The sequence below is a fragment of the Tamandua tetradactyla genome, chromosome X, assembly GCF_023851605.1.
Source record: "Tamandua tetradactyla isolate mTamTet1 chromosome X, mTamTet1.pri, whole genome shotgun sequence".
Classification (NCBI taxonomy): Eukaryota; Metazoa; Chordata; class Mammalia; order Pilosa; family Myrmecophagidae; genus Tamandua; species Tamandua tetradactyla.
In genome coordinates, this window is record NC_135353.1 from 164,353,067 (window position 1) to 164,370,038 (window position 16,972).

Sequence of the window (16,972 nt, forward strand, 5' to 3'; positions counted from 1 at the left end):
CACAGCTATGCCCATTGGTCTCTGAACTGTCTGTGGCTGCTTGCCCACCACAGTGGCAGAATTGAGGAGTTTCCATAGAGGCCATATGCCCTCAGAAGCCAAAAAATTTGCTATTAATTAATATTGATTTGATATAGTAATTTATAGCTATTGACCATGAGTCGATCGGCTATACTATACTATTCCTTTACATTTCTTCACTATTTTAACTGTATTCTACAATAACTGAATGCTTTTTAATGATCAGTCCTTCATAGCTCTCAGATCTTTTAGTGTTTATGTTACATATGATCAACCATCTCTTCAAAATAGATAATAAATTCTCTTAGTGGCATTAAACAAGAATGTTCTTTCTCATTTAATTAAACAACTGATGCCACCATTCAGTCTAAAGTATGTAAGTTATGCATTAAAAATGTGTGACTCTAATAAGTCAGTCTCCAGTACGCATTTATTATTACTATTTGCTTTGATAACTAAGAAGCTAGCAATATTTCTCCATAAGGACTTTACTTGTTTACAGTTGTTTGTAATCTGAACTACCTCCTCATCTTATCTTCCTAGCTAAGATCCCACCAAACACAGACAAATTCAAAACACCTAAAGATGTCTTATAAGGATACCTGGCATTACATGACACAGCTGGTGCAAATATAGGCAGAAAAATACATCCTACTACAGAATTTTAGATTATCCACTGTTAAAAGATTCTTTGTTATTAATAGAAACCCAACCAAAAGTGGCTTGAATAGTAAAGGAATTTATTATCTTAATTTTATAAGAAGCCCAAATGTAGGGCAATTCCAGCGCTCATTAAATCAGTGGCCTGGTGATATGTGCAAAATTCCTTCAATCTTTGCTGTCTGCTATCCTTAGTTAATCACCTTGTTCTTTGCCTGGCTTTTTTCGTGGGCCCAATGTGGCTGGAGTAGCCCCTGACATCACTGTTCATATAGCAACATCAAGAGGCAGAGAAGAGCAGTGACACCTCCACAAGTATCTTCTTAAGAACTGGAAGCATTTTCAGCCCTTCCTACCGGTAGATTCCCCCTCCCTTCTCATTCCTTAGAATTGTAATACCTGCTCATACCCAAATTCATATTTGAAAGCAGAAAGTCATCATGGGGACTGGTTTGGCTTTCCTAAGGCTGGGGTGACAGATACATGACCACATGGAGAGTGAACACCCAAAACTGGGACTCTGACTGCAAGGAGGAAATGGGGGAGGGGTGGTCAGAGCGGAGCAGGATGGGGATGGATTTGGGAAGGAAACCTTTGGTGAACAGCACCGTGTCATGTTCTGCCATTGCAGACAAGCAAAAGGGAGGAAACCGTTCTTCTATCATATTCATTTTCTCTAACAGCACAGTGCCTTGCATATTCTTGCTGCTCAATAAATATGTGACAAATTGAGTGGAATGGGTTAAAAATTCTAGCACCTTTATTTATGTAGTGTTCCTATATCATATAAAATTCCTTCAAGTGGCTCACGAATAATCAAAGTCTAAGAATGGAAAGGAAAAGGATAAGGAGCCTAATAGGGTTTCATCTAATCGGATCATCTATCCACCTACTGAATCTCAGAGAGCCATTTTCCTGGGAGCAGCGCTCACAAATTTTGAGGAGTTCCCAAGGCTTAAAGGCTATGGTCTGAGGAGATGTGATTCTCCTATTCAATGGTCATTATAAAGCAATATGTGTCAAGAGAAAATAGGTAGAATGAGCTCATTACCTAGATTAAAAATCACGCCACGTGTTGGCACCATTGTCCAACTCTACCTTTTCAACTTGAAGTTTAAAGCTTTGGCTTTAAAATGAGTAATGATGAAACTGCCATGATTTGGGATTTTGTTTCTTTGAGTTAACCATCCAAGATATTTCTTTCAGATGAGTAATATCTTTTTGTTCTACCTACTTTCTTTCCTTTATGCTCCAGGAAAGAAGGATAGCTTAAGGAAATAGCGTGCCAAAAGCTTTTTTTTTTTTTTCTTGCTCTGATCTTTGAAAACTTCTGTCTCTGCAAATATATTCAAAGAATGAGAGATGCAAATTCAGGGGTCTGCAAGAGCGACTAGATCCTAGGTGCCCTTCTGTAATATGTGCTTTCAGCTTTTTTTTTTTTTTTTGAACTCATAGCACTTGAATGTGGAAAAAATGACAGCAGGTAAAAGATCCTTCTAGGACATAATTTGATCAGGACCAGTTGCTACAGCAAGCAGTGATTACAAAGAACACCTGGTTAAGAAAAAACCAAGCTGTGCTTTTAAACCCATGGCATCCAATCCATGCGCTCAGTCTCCCTACCTCACGTTTTGACAGAACGAGGAGACACAAATAGCTTAATGATTTTCTCTAATAGAAAACTACTCACTTTGTGGATCAAGATTCTACAAGGTTTTCATTTTCCTCTTGAGAATAATGGGGGAAATGTTTAGAATGTAATTACCTTGCCAACATCATCTATACAAAACAGACAACGTGTCTTAGTGTTTAATTCGGCTGGAAGCCTGGCGGTCTCTAGGAGTTGACGCTCTTTACAGCTGTGAGGGACTCACAGAATGTTCTTATTTTCTGACAGCAGCTGTGAAAATTTTGCCACCACTTCACCATGTAAACCTGTGGATTAGTACATTTCACAAGTACTTGTGGGAGCCTCAGCTTTAAGGGAAAGGCATGTCTATTGCCTAAGAATACCATAAAATATGACTTCCCTAGGGGCATGTGGACACTTTTGAAACAGATTTTGGGAAATCTTAGCCCTCAAGGTGCAAGCACATAAAGAAACAGTGTTTAATTCGTTGGGATTTATGCCATGAAAAATGACCCAGTCACCCTGCTCCTAGCTGCCTTCTTCCATTTCACTCGAGGGTAATGGAAGAATTGCTGGGGATAGGTAATAGGTAAATGGGAACTTTGATCTATGGACTTGATTGTTAAAACCTCAGTGACTATAGTTTAGAAGATTTCCTGAATATGACGTGAATACATATTCCTAGTGAGGTCCAAAGTTGACTGAATGATGGCACCTATTAGGCTTGAATACGTTGTTTCTCACTTTTTCCCAGTAAACTGTTTTCTTCCAAAATTCCTATTTGTCACTTTCCTAAACCCTGCTTCCCATTTAAGAAACTGTCACTCTACACTTGAATTTACAACTTTCTCATCTTTTTTTTTCTCACCAGTAGAGTGCTTGCTTGATAAAATTTTAGGATACTGGGAATATAACATTAAGGGAGCTCAGGATCATCTGGAAGAGTGGATTTCCAAGACTAAGCAATCACTATTTTATTTAGTGGGAGGAACCCCACCACCAAAACTCAAAGGCCCCTGAGAAGGGTAATGAGTTAACTGCCCCTCATCCTGATTGCTGAACTCGAACTTTAGTCTTTGCAGCCAGAGTTGAGGGTAGCTTTCTCTCTTCTCGCCTACCACCTACTGAATGTCACTGCTGCAATTTCTTCATTTTGCTTTAATTATTTTCCCCCACATCTGTCTCTAGCACTAAACTCCAAGTTCCTCAAAGGCAGAGGTCCATTCATCTGGGTCCCTAGCACCTAGCCTAAAATGTGCCTAGTCAGTGCTTGATGGCCAGCTGGACCCCATTTCTAGGGAGAATGTGGACATTTAAACTGAACTGAGATGCTGTCAATAATATTCCCAAGCCTCAGTAACATTCCCAAGCCGAGGAAACTCATCATGTTCTATGGCACAACATCCCTGGACAGAGAATACTTGTTTTAGAATGGAGAAGAGATCCCTGTTTTGACCAGAGCATTGCATTGGTGCCACGAGCCCCCCAATTCTGGACCTGCTGTCACATTCCCTGCCTAGAAGCATTGGTGGCCATTTTCCTAGGTAGCTACTTCCTCCCTTCTGTCAAACCTCCATTCCTTCCCTTTTCTTGGATGGACTTTGAATATAGTGTAGATAACTCAAGTGGCAGGGAGGGTTTGGAATTCATTCCACTGAAGATGGGGATGGCAGTAACTGGCTCCACTGTCCAACCTGACTTTTCCTGGAGATGATTTTGACTGGAATTTTGGCCACCCAGCTACCTTCGGTCCCTGTTTGTTTTCCAAGGTTCTCTTGCCTCCCATCACTTTTACAAGCTCCCAAATATCCTTCCAATCAATTATTTTTATTCTTAAGTTATTATGGTGGTTTGGCGTTATATACCCCATAAAAACAAGTTCTTAGTCTTAGTCCATCCTTGTGGGTGTGAACCCATTGTAAATAGGGTCATTTGATGAGGATTACTTCAGTTAAGGTGTGACCCACTGCATCAGGGTGGGTCTTTATTCCTTTACTGGATGCCTTATAGAGAAGGCCAAAGTGAGAAAAGCCATGGGAAGCAGCCAGAGGATAGAAGTCAATAGAATGTGGAAGCAAATGGAACCCAAAAGAGAAAGGACAAGAAGCCACCATGTGCATTGCCATGTGATGGAAAGGCCAAGGAACCCCAAAGTTTGCCAGCCAGCCAGATGATATAAACTCTTGGAGGAAGCAAGCCTTCTAGCCTCTGAGACCATGAGCCAATAAATTCCTGTTATTAATTTTGTATGATATTTGCTTTAGCAGCCAGGAAGCTATAATAGTTATCCAGACATGGTGTTTTTCCTTTGCATCCAAGAACTCTGATTAGCACAGAAATCTGTTCATTTTTCAAGGTCTCATGCCTAGGCTGATAAACCAAAATATTTTAAGATAAAATATATATATGAAGGTGAATTATGTAAGACTATGTAATTTGTGGATAGTCTGTACATTTTTTTACTAGAGCTATATTTTATCCTTTACGAAAAGTAAAATGTATTCTTTAGTCTCATTTACTTCTCCTTCAGAGGATACTGAAGACAGATTTCCTAAAAATAAGATGCGAAAAATATTAAAACAGATAGTTTATTTCCAGTTTGGAACAGGAGTTTTGCTAAAGAAGTAGAAATATTATTAATGGCTCCTGGCACTTAGGGCTCATTCCTTGTGCTCACAGCCCATATCTGTACTTTCCTATGACTAGTTCTGTCAGTGTGCATTAACTTGACCCAGTTAATTTACTAGTTATGGTATATCATCTCCGAGATAAACCTTTATTCTTCATACTCTGGAATCCTGACAGACACTCATGCTTAGGACTGAACCAGCCATGCTGGACATTCAGAAATTGTGCACAGAAGATCCTGCTTCCATTATGGGTCTAACAATAAGAATATATTAGAAGATGAATGGGTGAAATATCTGTCCTATTGCAAAGGGTTATGCTATCCAGTTGTTTTACACTTTGAAAAGCTTTTAAAGAGAAATACATTATAAAGAGAGCAATCTGAACACAAAAGAATAAATGATGTTATGCTTATCACCGATTGACATACTGGATTGTTTGTTGATTTTCTGTCTGTTCCCTTAAAATATATGAGGACGTTTTTGTTTTTGTTTTATAATCTCCAGCACCTGGAACTATGCTGGTATCAAGTAGATACTCAAATATTTGTCAAATGAATGAATTTTGTACTATTTTTATATTACACTTTAATTTTTTAGCAGAAATGAATAATATCTTTGGAAATTATGAGCAACAATAGGAATTTACTATAGATGTTGATCAAGGTCTTTGTACTTGCAAAGTATCTTGTTTAATAGTATGACACAAACATTTTCTATTCGCTTGTTATCCATGTACTTCCTCATATTTCCAGGCATCTGGGTGGCACCAAAGCACATGTCTGGTCAATGTGATGTAAGTAGAAATGACATGTGGCTCTTCTGGACCAAAGCATTTAAAGCCAGTGTGTCACCCTCTACTTCTCTCTCTTCCCTCGCTCTAGCAACCATGGACACCATCTATTCCAGATGGTGCAGCTACAAGATGGTAGAGCATCTGTCAGCCAGATGCCAAGTGACTGTGTAGAGTGGAACCCCACTTCCCCACACACCTAACTTTGCCAGGTCAAGCCTGGCCTAGCGTATCTTTCTCTAGATCTACCTAGATATTAACAATATTGCTACCCAAAGATAACTCATAAAATATGTAACTATTTTGAGGTGTTTTAATATCTTATAGAAGCAATTTCATGACATAACTGAAGTTCAAGTTGTATTTTTTTTACTGCTACTGAAAAATGATGGAAACTCAAAAAATACCTCAGATTTCATAAATGCTGATATATAGGAGGAACCTTAAGATAATCTAATCCGCTGCCTATGAAACATCACCAAGGCCATAAAAATAAACCTGGTCAAGCCTCTTAGCCATCTGCTCCCTTTCCAGCAAACATGGTATGCTGGTATGGCAGATGTAATGGATGTTTTATAGTGACCTAAATGCATGTTTTCTTTCCGATCAGGGAGTTGTGAACGGAGATTATTGCAGTACTTTCAGCCAAGTCAGAAACCTTGGCTTATGAGTCACTTCCCTTCATGCCATAAAGTTGAGCTTCCAATTCCCTCTGTTTCAGAAGTACTTCAGAGAGGAAAATTTCAAAATTGCAGCATGTGCAGTCAGAAGGAAGAAGGTACCCTTCTCTAGAACCTCCTATTGGTAAAGTGCCCCCTGGACAGTCTTAGTTTGTGGTCTTCTCTGAATAAATAAAATTAGCATTATTGAAGATTCCATATTCTCAGGGAAAATATAGCGTGTTCTTTTTCAGTTGACAAGAAAAGTTATTCAGCATCCATCCTTCTTGAGGTTGATCGCTGAGCTTTATATATCTCAGCTTCTGGATTATTCCCTTTTATAGCATGCAAAAGAAAACTTTAGTTGTAGAACACTCTCGTTTACTGCTTTTTAACTGGTCAAGAGACATGACACACAGAACACCAAAGAAATGCAGGTTTTTCCTTCCTCTAGACCTAGTAATCTTTCCTATTTTGTTTGTCTGTTTATTTATTTATTCATTAAAACCGTTTTGTTCATATAACCTTTTTCTTAGCTCACAGAAGTTAAGAAATCATAACAGCAAAGAGACCTAGAGAGTTCATTACTCATTTACTTAAAAGCGATTGAGCGAATGTTTACTGAATGCCTCGTTCTGCCACTAGTTCATAGGGCTCCTGTGGGCAGGCTGTTCGCGTGATGCAGGCAATAGGTAATGGACTAAGTTGGAAGGGTGGGGGAGGCAGCAGCCAAAAGAAGGACCTGGATTTAAAGGTCCTTCCTAAGGTAGAAGTGACCTGACTTGATTACCATTTGGGCGTGGATGATGCGTGAACTCTGGAGAGGGTGAATTTTCCCCAGGTCAGAGAATTCACATGATCAAACAGAGCTTGGCCAAACAATGTTTGGGTTTTCCATTTTTCTCTTTGGTGGGGGTAGTGACAAGGACAAGGAATCATATGTTCAGTGGTTTGTAACGTTATGTTTGAATTGGCCCCATAAGATGACGCTATAAACAGACTCTCAGATGTTCACAGCCAACAAACCAAACTGTCCTTGGGATTGTGCTGGGTACCAATGACAATGTCTTAGACCCCAGGGACAATGTGAATTGATCACCTCACCCACTGCTGCAAGGCAAGCTTCCATTTTTGCATGTAGTTGGCAAAGGATTTTCCAACCTTTCCTTGAATATATCTGATACCTGGGAGAAAGGGCTTTGTTGGGAGGTGGAGGGATAAACTTTAATTTTGGAATAATTTTAGATTCACAGAAAAGATAATACAGATTTGCTTCATGCCCTTCCCCTGGGGTCCCTAGTGTTAATGTCTTATGTAAGCATCAGACGTTTGTCACAACTAAGAAGCTAACATTGCAACATTACTATCAACTTAACTCCAGACTTCATTCAGATTTCACTAGTTTTCCCAAGAAAGTCTTTTCTAGGATCCCATCCTGGAGACCACATTGCATTTAGCTGGACATCTTTTCTTTTTTAACAACGGAGCATTTATTTTCCCATACACCTTCTGGGAGTGCCTTAGCAGGGCTCAGAGTCGCTCATGAGGTCATGGTCAAGCTGCCGCCTGGTGCTGTAGGCATCTGAGGGCTTGAGGAGGGCGGGAGGAGCCACTTCCAAGGCCACTTTTCTGGCTGGAGGCCTCATTTCCTTACTATGAAGACTCTCCATAGGGCTGCTCAATGCATGGACTCCCCCAGAGTGAGTGATGCAAGACAGACACAGAGAGACAGACAGGCAGACAGAGAGGATGCAACCAAGAGGGAAGCTGCAGTGAACAGAATCTTTCAAGGCAACTCATTCCATCGAGGAATAGTTTCATTTCTGGCAAAACTATCTTCCTAGAATTTCTTGTCGAACCCTTGTTCTGACCCAAGGAGGGCAAGCCAGTAATTCTCTTTGACCACCATATTTAGTTCTCTAAATAATAGAAAAGAACGACCGTGGGACCTGAGTCTTCCCTACATGCTAAGCAATATCCATTCTCATAAATGTTCATCATGTTATGAGATGCTGTTCCAGGCTTCATCTTGACCCCCAAAGAGGAGAAAAAGGCCTATGCAAAGAAATTCAACTTCTTTTATCCCCCACCTGTAGTCTTAGGAAGTTAGTAGAAAGATAACTTTAAGTAGGCTCTCATTTCTTTGTAAATTGAGGGAAATGGTATTGTGTCAAAAATCCAACCTGGTATGAAAGACTCAACAATTTGTAAACCCTTTATATTGCTCTAGTTAAATCAGAAACTGAGATCGGCTATAAATTGAGCAACGTAGCAACCGAGGAAGGGTGAATGTTTTGCCATTTGGACTTGTTTGAGCTCAGAGCTACTGTCTAGGTAGGGTTATGTATAGTATAGAGCCGTGGTTTGCAACTGGGGGTAAAACTGCCCCCCCCCCCAGGAGGCATGCGGCAATGCATGGGGACGTTACTGGTTGTCCACACTTGACCGAGGGAGGGGTGCTACTGGCATCTAGCAGGCAGAGGCCAGGGATGCCACTACACTTCCCACAGTGCACAGGTCAGCCCCGCACAGAGAACGATCGAGCCCCAGAGGCAAATAGTGCTGAGGCTGACAAACCCTGGCATGGATCAGTGCTGTTTCTAAAGCGTCACCTCCCATTCTACTACCCAAGTGTCTCTTTTGATGTCATTTTTTCCTTGCTTTTTAGCTGAGCTCCCCCCACCCACTGCCTATGAATTCCTTTGGTTTGCTCTCTTTGGGAGTCTATTTTTCTGGTTTAAGTAAATAGAGAGGCAGCTGTGGCTCAGAAAGGCGGGGTCGAGCGGGTGGTGCCAGAAAGCATTCCTTTGAAAAAGCATTCCTTTTTCTCAGCAGGACTTTTTTTTTTTTTTTTTTAGATTTGAAACAAGCTGAAACGTTCCTTTTAGGCTAGAATTCGGGTTACTAACTCCAAGGCTTGCCAGGTGATGAAAATGAGTGCGGTGACCTGGGTTTCTGTGCCTAAGTGGGCCTGGGGCATGGGTGAGAGAGGGAGCCCAGTGCTGCTGGCTCTTTTGCTTTTTGCAGGGGGCGGTAAATCCCGATGTCCATGGGAAATCCTCAAGATTTCGCTTTAGGGCTCAAGTTTTTATGAATCACCGTGTGAGCTGCTTCCCACCTGAATAGCAGGGGTTGGGTGTGGACATTTTGCTACTCCTAGGCTAGTTCTTTGCCTGTGTCTGTAGCAGCATCAGAAAAGGGCCCTCTCCACAGCAGACAGTGAGTAACTCTTTTTGGTTTTGTTTTCATTTCATATCCCAGAGCAGACCGTCTGCTCCTTTCTAGTAGTGTAACCATTGCTGAGCTCTGTGAGTGGCAGGATTTCAAAGGGCTTCATGTTGGTACCACACCCCTGTATCCAGTTGTACCTGTGAATTTCAGCTGTTTCGGCTCATTCCCTGTGACTACTCTGGAGTCCTGGGAATGAGCCTTAGTGTCCTCTGGAAGGGGAGAGTCCAAAAGTACCTGGCAAACGGACATCCATTTATGTACAAACAGCTTCCAGACAGGAGAGTCTAGAACCATCTCTCATGCTGCAGAGGCATGGTGATGCCTCTGCAACATGACTTTCAACTTCTCATCCTGGGTGTCTGGGTTCCACTACCAGACATGCCACTCGAGACACCGCAGGGTTTATTGGAAAGACCTGGGAACTGGATTTGAATTCCAGCCGTACCACATACCGGATCTGTGATTCTGGACAATTTTCGTTCATTCTCTGCTTTTCATTCCCCTGAACTATAGAATGGATAAAAGCGATCTCATGGGATTGTGTGTTGGCACGTGTTAAATAATATCATGTATGCAGCCCTGCCGGAAGATGCCCAGGTTAACCACACCCTGTACCGATGTTTCCTTCGCTTTGTGGTCCCCAGGACGTGGAAGGTTCGCTGCCTTGCCTACTGTGTTGAGATCTGTGTGTGTGAGGTCTGCCTTCGAGGATGCCATCTTCTCCCCACCCATCAATGAGGACCTCCATAGGGCCCAGTGAAGGAGGGGTGCAGGGAGGACGCACCCTAAGTCCTTGCTAGGAGATGCTGTCGGACAGGACCCATTACCCATGCTGTCCCTGCGCATCACTGTTGGCTTTCGGGCAGGCTACCTACATGTGCTCTTCACCATTTGCGCCATAAAAACATCCCCATGCACTATGTATTGATAAGTGGGAAGCGTGAATCTCTTTAAAAGACAATATGGAATTTATCACACTTATTGCCATCTGAGGTATTGGTTAGATGTAAACTGTTCTGCATGGTGTGGAAACACAGTACGGCTGGCTGCCTCCTGGGCAGGTTTTCTGTGCTCTGTGGGACTAAAAGACTCATTACACATCATCTAACGCTTCATATAGTTGCCTGTTAACAACATACACCTCTATCTAATTAGGAGGAAAAGACATTACTTGTTGTAAATAGTTAAGAATTATTTTCTGGTCGACCAGTATCAACCCAAACCACATTTTTCCTATAAAAAGACTTCGAGATATCCTTTGGGATTTGAAGTACATATTATCCTATCCTTGTGGGACTATGTCAACTCTCATGCTGGGGGGAATGTAAATTAGCAAAACTGCTTTGAGAACAGTTTGATGTTGCCCAGTAAAGCCTAAGACTGCCTACCTAGCAACCCAGCCACGCAGCCTCCAGGTATGTAGCCGGGAGAAATGTTTTTCAGACTTGCAGGTGAAGCAGAACCCCCTGGAGGGCTTGTGGAAGCAGACTGCCCGGCCCCGCGCCAGCCTTTCTGATTCTGCAGGTATGGGCGGGTGCCCTAGAATTGCATCCCCAGCAGGTTCCCAGGGGTGCTGGTGCTGCTGGTATGGGGAGCACACTTAGAAGCCCTGCCTTAGAGAAACTCTTGCCTGAGCATGTAAAGAGACGTGAACTCCATGGATGAAAGCATTACCTAAAGAATAATATGTAGAAGGATTAATTGAAAATAAGAGCGTCTGAAATAAAATTTGGGCCGCTTTGCATACACTCTTTGCACTTGGCGTTATAGCTACTTAAGATATAAATTGAGTGTAACATCAAGCCTTAACAAATAGTTAAAGATAGAAAAATCACATCAGTAAGATACTAAAAAGCTCATTTTTATATTTGTTTCAGATGGCTTAAATAGTTGCAGTGACTTAAAATGACGATTTAAAATGTTGCTTGTAATACAGTTTGCCTGCTAAATTCTCCACATTTTGTAACCTATTTTATTTCTTTGGGTGTAAAGCATTTTTGCTTAGTATTGTGCCATTGTATATGTTTTGTCCCCATTGTATAGTAATATTTCAGTCCATCATCCTGCTTTAGGGGGATGTTGAAATCATACAGCTCTGAGGCTTTGTTTGTTACACTGCTTTCCAGTTCTGTATTGAGTACTGTAGCAAAGATGTCATTTCTTTTAAGGCCGTTTTGTAATACATTTCAGGACTGGAGTTGTGTTTTTAAAGAAAAGCATTCAAGTATGACACCATACTATCTATGTTTTCACCAGTCCAAGTGCCATTTAGTAGTTGAAATTTAAAACTACTTAGTCATTTAATAACATGACCAAAATTTGTAAAAGAAAAAAAGCGAGTGCTATGAACAGAATTGTTCACGAACATTGTACCCAATAGCCTCAAGCTAGAAACAATTCATATTTTCATCAACAGCTCAGCAAATTAATTAACTGTCGTGTATTCATACAATTAAACACTGCCTAGCAATCAAAATGAATGACCTACAGCCACCTACCTAAATAAACAAGGCAAGAAAGAGTACCTACAGCATGATTCCATCTAGATAAAGTAAAAAACAGGGCAAACAAAATAATAGTCTTTATAAATGCAAACTGTTTTGGTTTGCTAAAGCTGACGAAATGCAATACACTAGAAATGGGCTGGCTTTTACAATGAGGATTTGTTAACTTACAAGCTTACAGTTCTTAGGCCACGAAAAATGTCCAAATTAAGGCATCACCAGGACAATACTTTCTTCTTTAAGAAAGGCTGCTGGCATCGTGGGCTCCTCTGTAACCGGACCAGGCACATGGCCGTGTCTGCTGGCCCTTCTCTTCCGGGTCTCAGTGCTTTCAGCTTCTGGCTTCTCTGTCTGTGGCTTCCTGTCTCAGCTTCTGTGTCTTTTCCTTTGTGCTTCTCTGAATTTCATCTCTTAGCTTCTCTGTGGCTTTTAACCTCTTATAAAGGACTCCAGGAAGAGGATTAAGACCCACCTGGGGCAAACCTCAACTGAATTAACCTAATGAAAAGGTCCCACGCACAATAGGTCTGTATACCCACATGAGCATGATCTTTTCTGGGGAACATACAATTTCAAACTACCACACATACAGAGACAGTAAAACTGTACAGAAAGGGATATAATTGATTATCACAAAAGTTAGAACAGCAATGACTCAGGGGAGCAGGAAGGAGACATACCAGGGGTTCCTTGGGCACCCACATTTTATAATTTAAATGAGTTTTTAAAAGTCCTTCCACCTACAGAACACCTGTATGTGTTCTGGTTCTTTGACGACTTGTTTGAATTTTAGGAGTTGCTCATTGGTTATGAAAATAAAGCTCTTAAGCTCTAATACATGACTCAGTTATTCTGCTGGGTCATCTATTAAACTGTAGGAATGAGAGGATGTTTTAAAGGAAGCCAGTTTTGTTACTGTCAAACAGATATCGTGGTATGAACTGATGACGAACAAAGTGTTATAAAGAAAAAGGTCTGTCAGTCCTATTTGGAAAACAGATTAGACTTGTGGTGCAGTTAGTCCATTTGTTATCTATGCGTGCATAGTAAATCACAGTAGCTCTAGTAAATAGATCATCTCTTACACATTGGAGATGTCAAATTACCTAGATGGCTCTTTGCTGCATAATATGATCATTCCCTATCCAATCTCATGACTGCAAGGCAGAAGACTCTTAAGAAATATCTCTGTTATATGAGAGGAGAATCATTTTTGACATCTTGCTTTGCATTTTGAAAAGGAAAAGGGATCGGATATGCCTGTTGATTATATTGTGATGTGTTGTTGCCTCCAAAAATTCAGAGGCTTTGGGAACAGCTGCAGCCCCATGAGGGTCGCAGGAACGTTCATTTCTATGTTAGAATGCATGCTCGGTCTTTTCCTGGTATTGGAGACTTGCTTTTACATTTTATTGGGCTGAGTCTCTTTCTTTACTACCAATTCTAGTACGTTACTTTTAAAAAAAAAAAGCAATTCTTAATCCCCATTTTAAACGTAAATTGAATTTCCTTGCAGCGTGGGCTGCAATTTCCCCTATTTGATCACAGTGTGGATTCCTGATTCACACCTCCCACATGTTAAGTTGGCAGCTGCATAATCCTGAAATACATTCAAACGATGATGAATGCCAATATTATGATGACATCTCAGGAATTCAATTACAGCTGCCCACTGATATGAGTGGTATCTTTATTATTTGGCAAGATAACCAGATATGTTAAGTACATTTGTTGCAAGTGGCAGGTGCTAAAAGCCTTTATGCCTTACTTCTTGTGGTAAAAACTTAGAAACAAGCTAGATGTCATTCAGTGGGGAAATAGTTAATTGAATTATGATACAGCCATACTATGAAACACTATGCAACTCCCAAAAAGAAAGTAAATCATCATCTATGGACAGGCTTCCATTAAGCACTTCATATGCATCGTTTCATTTAGTTTTCAGGCAATATCCTGATGTTAATAAAATGTTTTCCCATTTTTTAGGTGAGGACACTGAGACTTGTCCAGAGTCACAGTTAGTAAATGGTGTGGAGATAGTTAGACTTGAGTTCCGTGGTCCCCCAAATCCATCATTTCCTTATCCAGGTACACTTACCAGCTCCTGAATGTCAAAGCCATCTGTACTGTTGACTCTACTCCTGGAGATTTAATATAAGCTGGGTACTGATTTGCATAGACACAGAAAATTGGAAGAGACTCATGCAGTAGTAAAGGAAAACCTATCTAAATGTCAAAACTAAATTACTCCCGGAGAAAGTAAGTTCCCTCTACTCTCTTTGACTGAAACAAAATATAAGGGCAAGGTCCAAGACTCTGGTTATGTGTGATAACCAGGTCAGGGATTTTCTACTCTGTTAAAAATGTCAAATTATGAGCAAAATAAGCAAGACTTCATACTTTGGCTCAAAGGTAGTTATTGTTAATTTAAAATATGTATTGCTTGCTTTTACAACTTCTCATTTTTTTAATATTTACAGATGGACAAAAGAGAAAGAAATCTTTGAGAAAGAAACTGGATTCACTAGGAAAGGAGAAAAACAAGGACAGAGGTAAAGAACAAAATGTGCTAAAGCGAATGCTTCTTCCATAGAACATAACAGATGAATTGGGCAGCATTTTTGCATTGCTTAGATTTACGCAGTTCAACTCTGGTATATGAATTGGATTTCCATGATAGAATGCCACTAACAACTGTTTTGGTTTACTCATCTGCATTTGAGTGGCCCTGTACTGAATTGAGCAGGGTGTGGCTTTGGCCAAGTTTGTGGTTTCAATTATGATTCTGGCCAATCAGCTATGCACAAAGAGAAGTGGGGTTGAGTAGCCACAGATGGCGACTCTAATGCTAACCAGCTGTCTGGCCTCTCCAGACCGTTAGGAAGAGCTGGTTGAATGAGAAAGAGTTTGGGTTCACCTACCATGACTACTGGAAACGAACGGACTCATACTCATTGGTTACTGAGGATGGGCCTTTCTCAGCATTTTTATATGTGCTCACAGCATGCTTGTTTTCTTGCCCCAGGCTTACCTAACTATATATTGTAGAAACTGTTGACTCTCTCCAGACTGTTTTGTGCTCCCTTCTAGATCTGTTTAGGGAAATGATCCTTTAGCCACTCTTTCAGAGGTATTTGGGTTCCTTTTTAACTAATGTTCTTCAAGCCCATACAATGAACACCTGGACCCCATTAGAAAGGTCCAGGGTTTTTGGTTTGTTTGTTTGTGTTTTTTTGGTCATTTTTTTCTCTTGTCCCATGTGAGATGACTGCTGAATGCTGTGGTCATATCTGTGTTTTTGTTTTGGGTGACATAGTGAATGATTGTCGAGTGAGGATGACCATGCATCTTGCCTCAGAGCTCTTTTAAATGGTGATTGAGTTTCTGCCTGTAAAGCAATAGAGGGCAGTGAAACTGAGGGCACTAAATACAAATGTATAGTGGTCAGTGCTGGACCAGACCCATCCCACCCCAGCTGCTGCCCCTATGCCCATATCTTGAACTGCACACAAAGGTTCATTTGGAGCTTTGGAGCCAGAAGGAGATAAAGAATTCTGAAGCATGGGAAAACATACGCTTCCCTTCGAGGAAGACTTCTCAATCTCGGCACTATTAGTACTTTTGGTGAGATCATTCTTGGTGGGGGGAAGGGGGCTATCCTGTGCATTGTAGGATGTTTAGCAATGTCCCTGACCTCTACCCTCTGCCTACTGGATGCCAGGAGCACCGCCCCAAAGTGCAGTCTCTCCAGACATCGCAAAGCAAACATCGCTGGCAAAAGGGAACAAAATTGCCCCTGGTTGAGAATCATCACTCAAGGGGGAATTTGGACACAAATCACGGAAGTAGTCTATAGATACTAATTGCCATAATATCACATGAAAACACACACACGAGAATATGGAGAGAGGACCTGAGTGGTCAAACCATAGAAAATATCAGCTGGTTTGGTGCTTTCAAAAAGAAGTCAAAATCGATGAGAGATATGAATGAAGCTGATCTGGATAGGACTAAAGTAGATCAGAATACAGGGTAAAGGATGATATGGTCCATATTTTGAAACTTCAGCTTCTGTGCGAGACCCAAGGGAGAGATGTTAATTTGGTGCAAAACTTATATTTTGGGTAATGCCTGACCTAACTTAACTTGTATGGTCAGTTTATTTAAACACCATCATTACATGGAATCTTGAATAGGGTGTGAGATCCTGTTGGTTTCTACAGGTTATTGTAGATGTCCCGATATACCCCAGAGTAATTTGGGCAGAGAATAAAAAAGTATCTGTAAAGTCCCCTCGGCGGACTGGGGAGAAAGGAGAATGTATCAAACTCCCTCATCTGGAGAATTCCACATATTCTCACAAGCAGTGGGTACAACCAATTCAATAGGCTGAGTCCTTGATTTTGGGGTTCAAGCCTATGAAACTTACTCCTGCAAAGGAGAAGCTAAGCCTACTTATAATTACATCTGAGTCAGCCCCAGAGAACCTCTTTTGTTGCTTACATGTGGCCTCTCAAAGCCAACTCAGGAAGTGAACTCCCTGCCCTCCCTGCTATGTGGGGCATGACTCCCAGGGGTGTAAATCTCCCTGGTAACATGGGACAGAACTTCTGGGAGGAGCCTGGACTTGGCATCAAAGGGTTGAGTAAACCTTCTTGACCAAAGGGAGAAGAGAAAAATGAGACAAAATAAAGTTCCAGTGGCTGCGAATTTTCAGAGTCAAGAGGTTATCCTGGAGGTTATTCTTATGCATTATTTAGTTATTACTTTTTAATTTATGGTGTATTGGAGTGGATGGAGGGAAGTGTGTGAAACTGTTGAGCTATGTTTCAGTAGGCTTAATTCTT

At 41.1% G+C, this 16,972-nt stretch overlaps 1 protein-coding gene across 1 annotated transcript in view; it reads left to right on the top strand.

Moving 5' to 3' along the window:
• Nucleotides 1-16,972, top strand: part of ARHGAP6 (Rho GTPase activating protein 6) — a 588,162-nt gene that overhangs the window by 503,468 nt on the left and 67,722 nt on the right. The window contains exon 3 of the mRNA XM_077144816.1: nt 14,606-14,677. Within this exon, the coding sequence (XP_077000931.1) occupies nt 14,606-14,677 (72 nt within the window). The remainder of the gene's footprint in view (nt 1-14,605; nt 14,678-16,972) is intronic.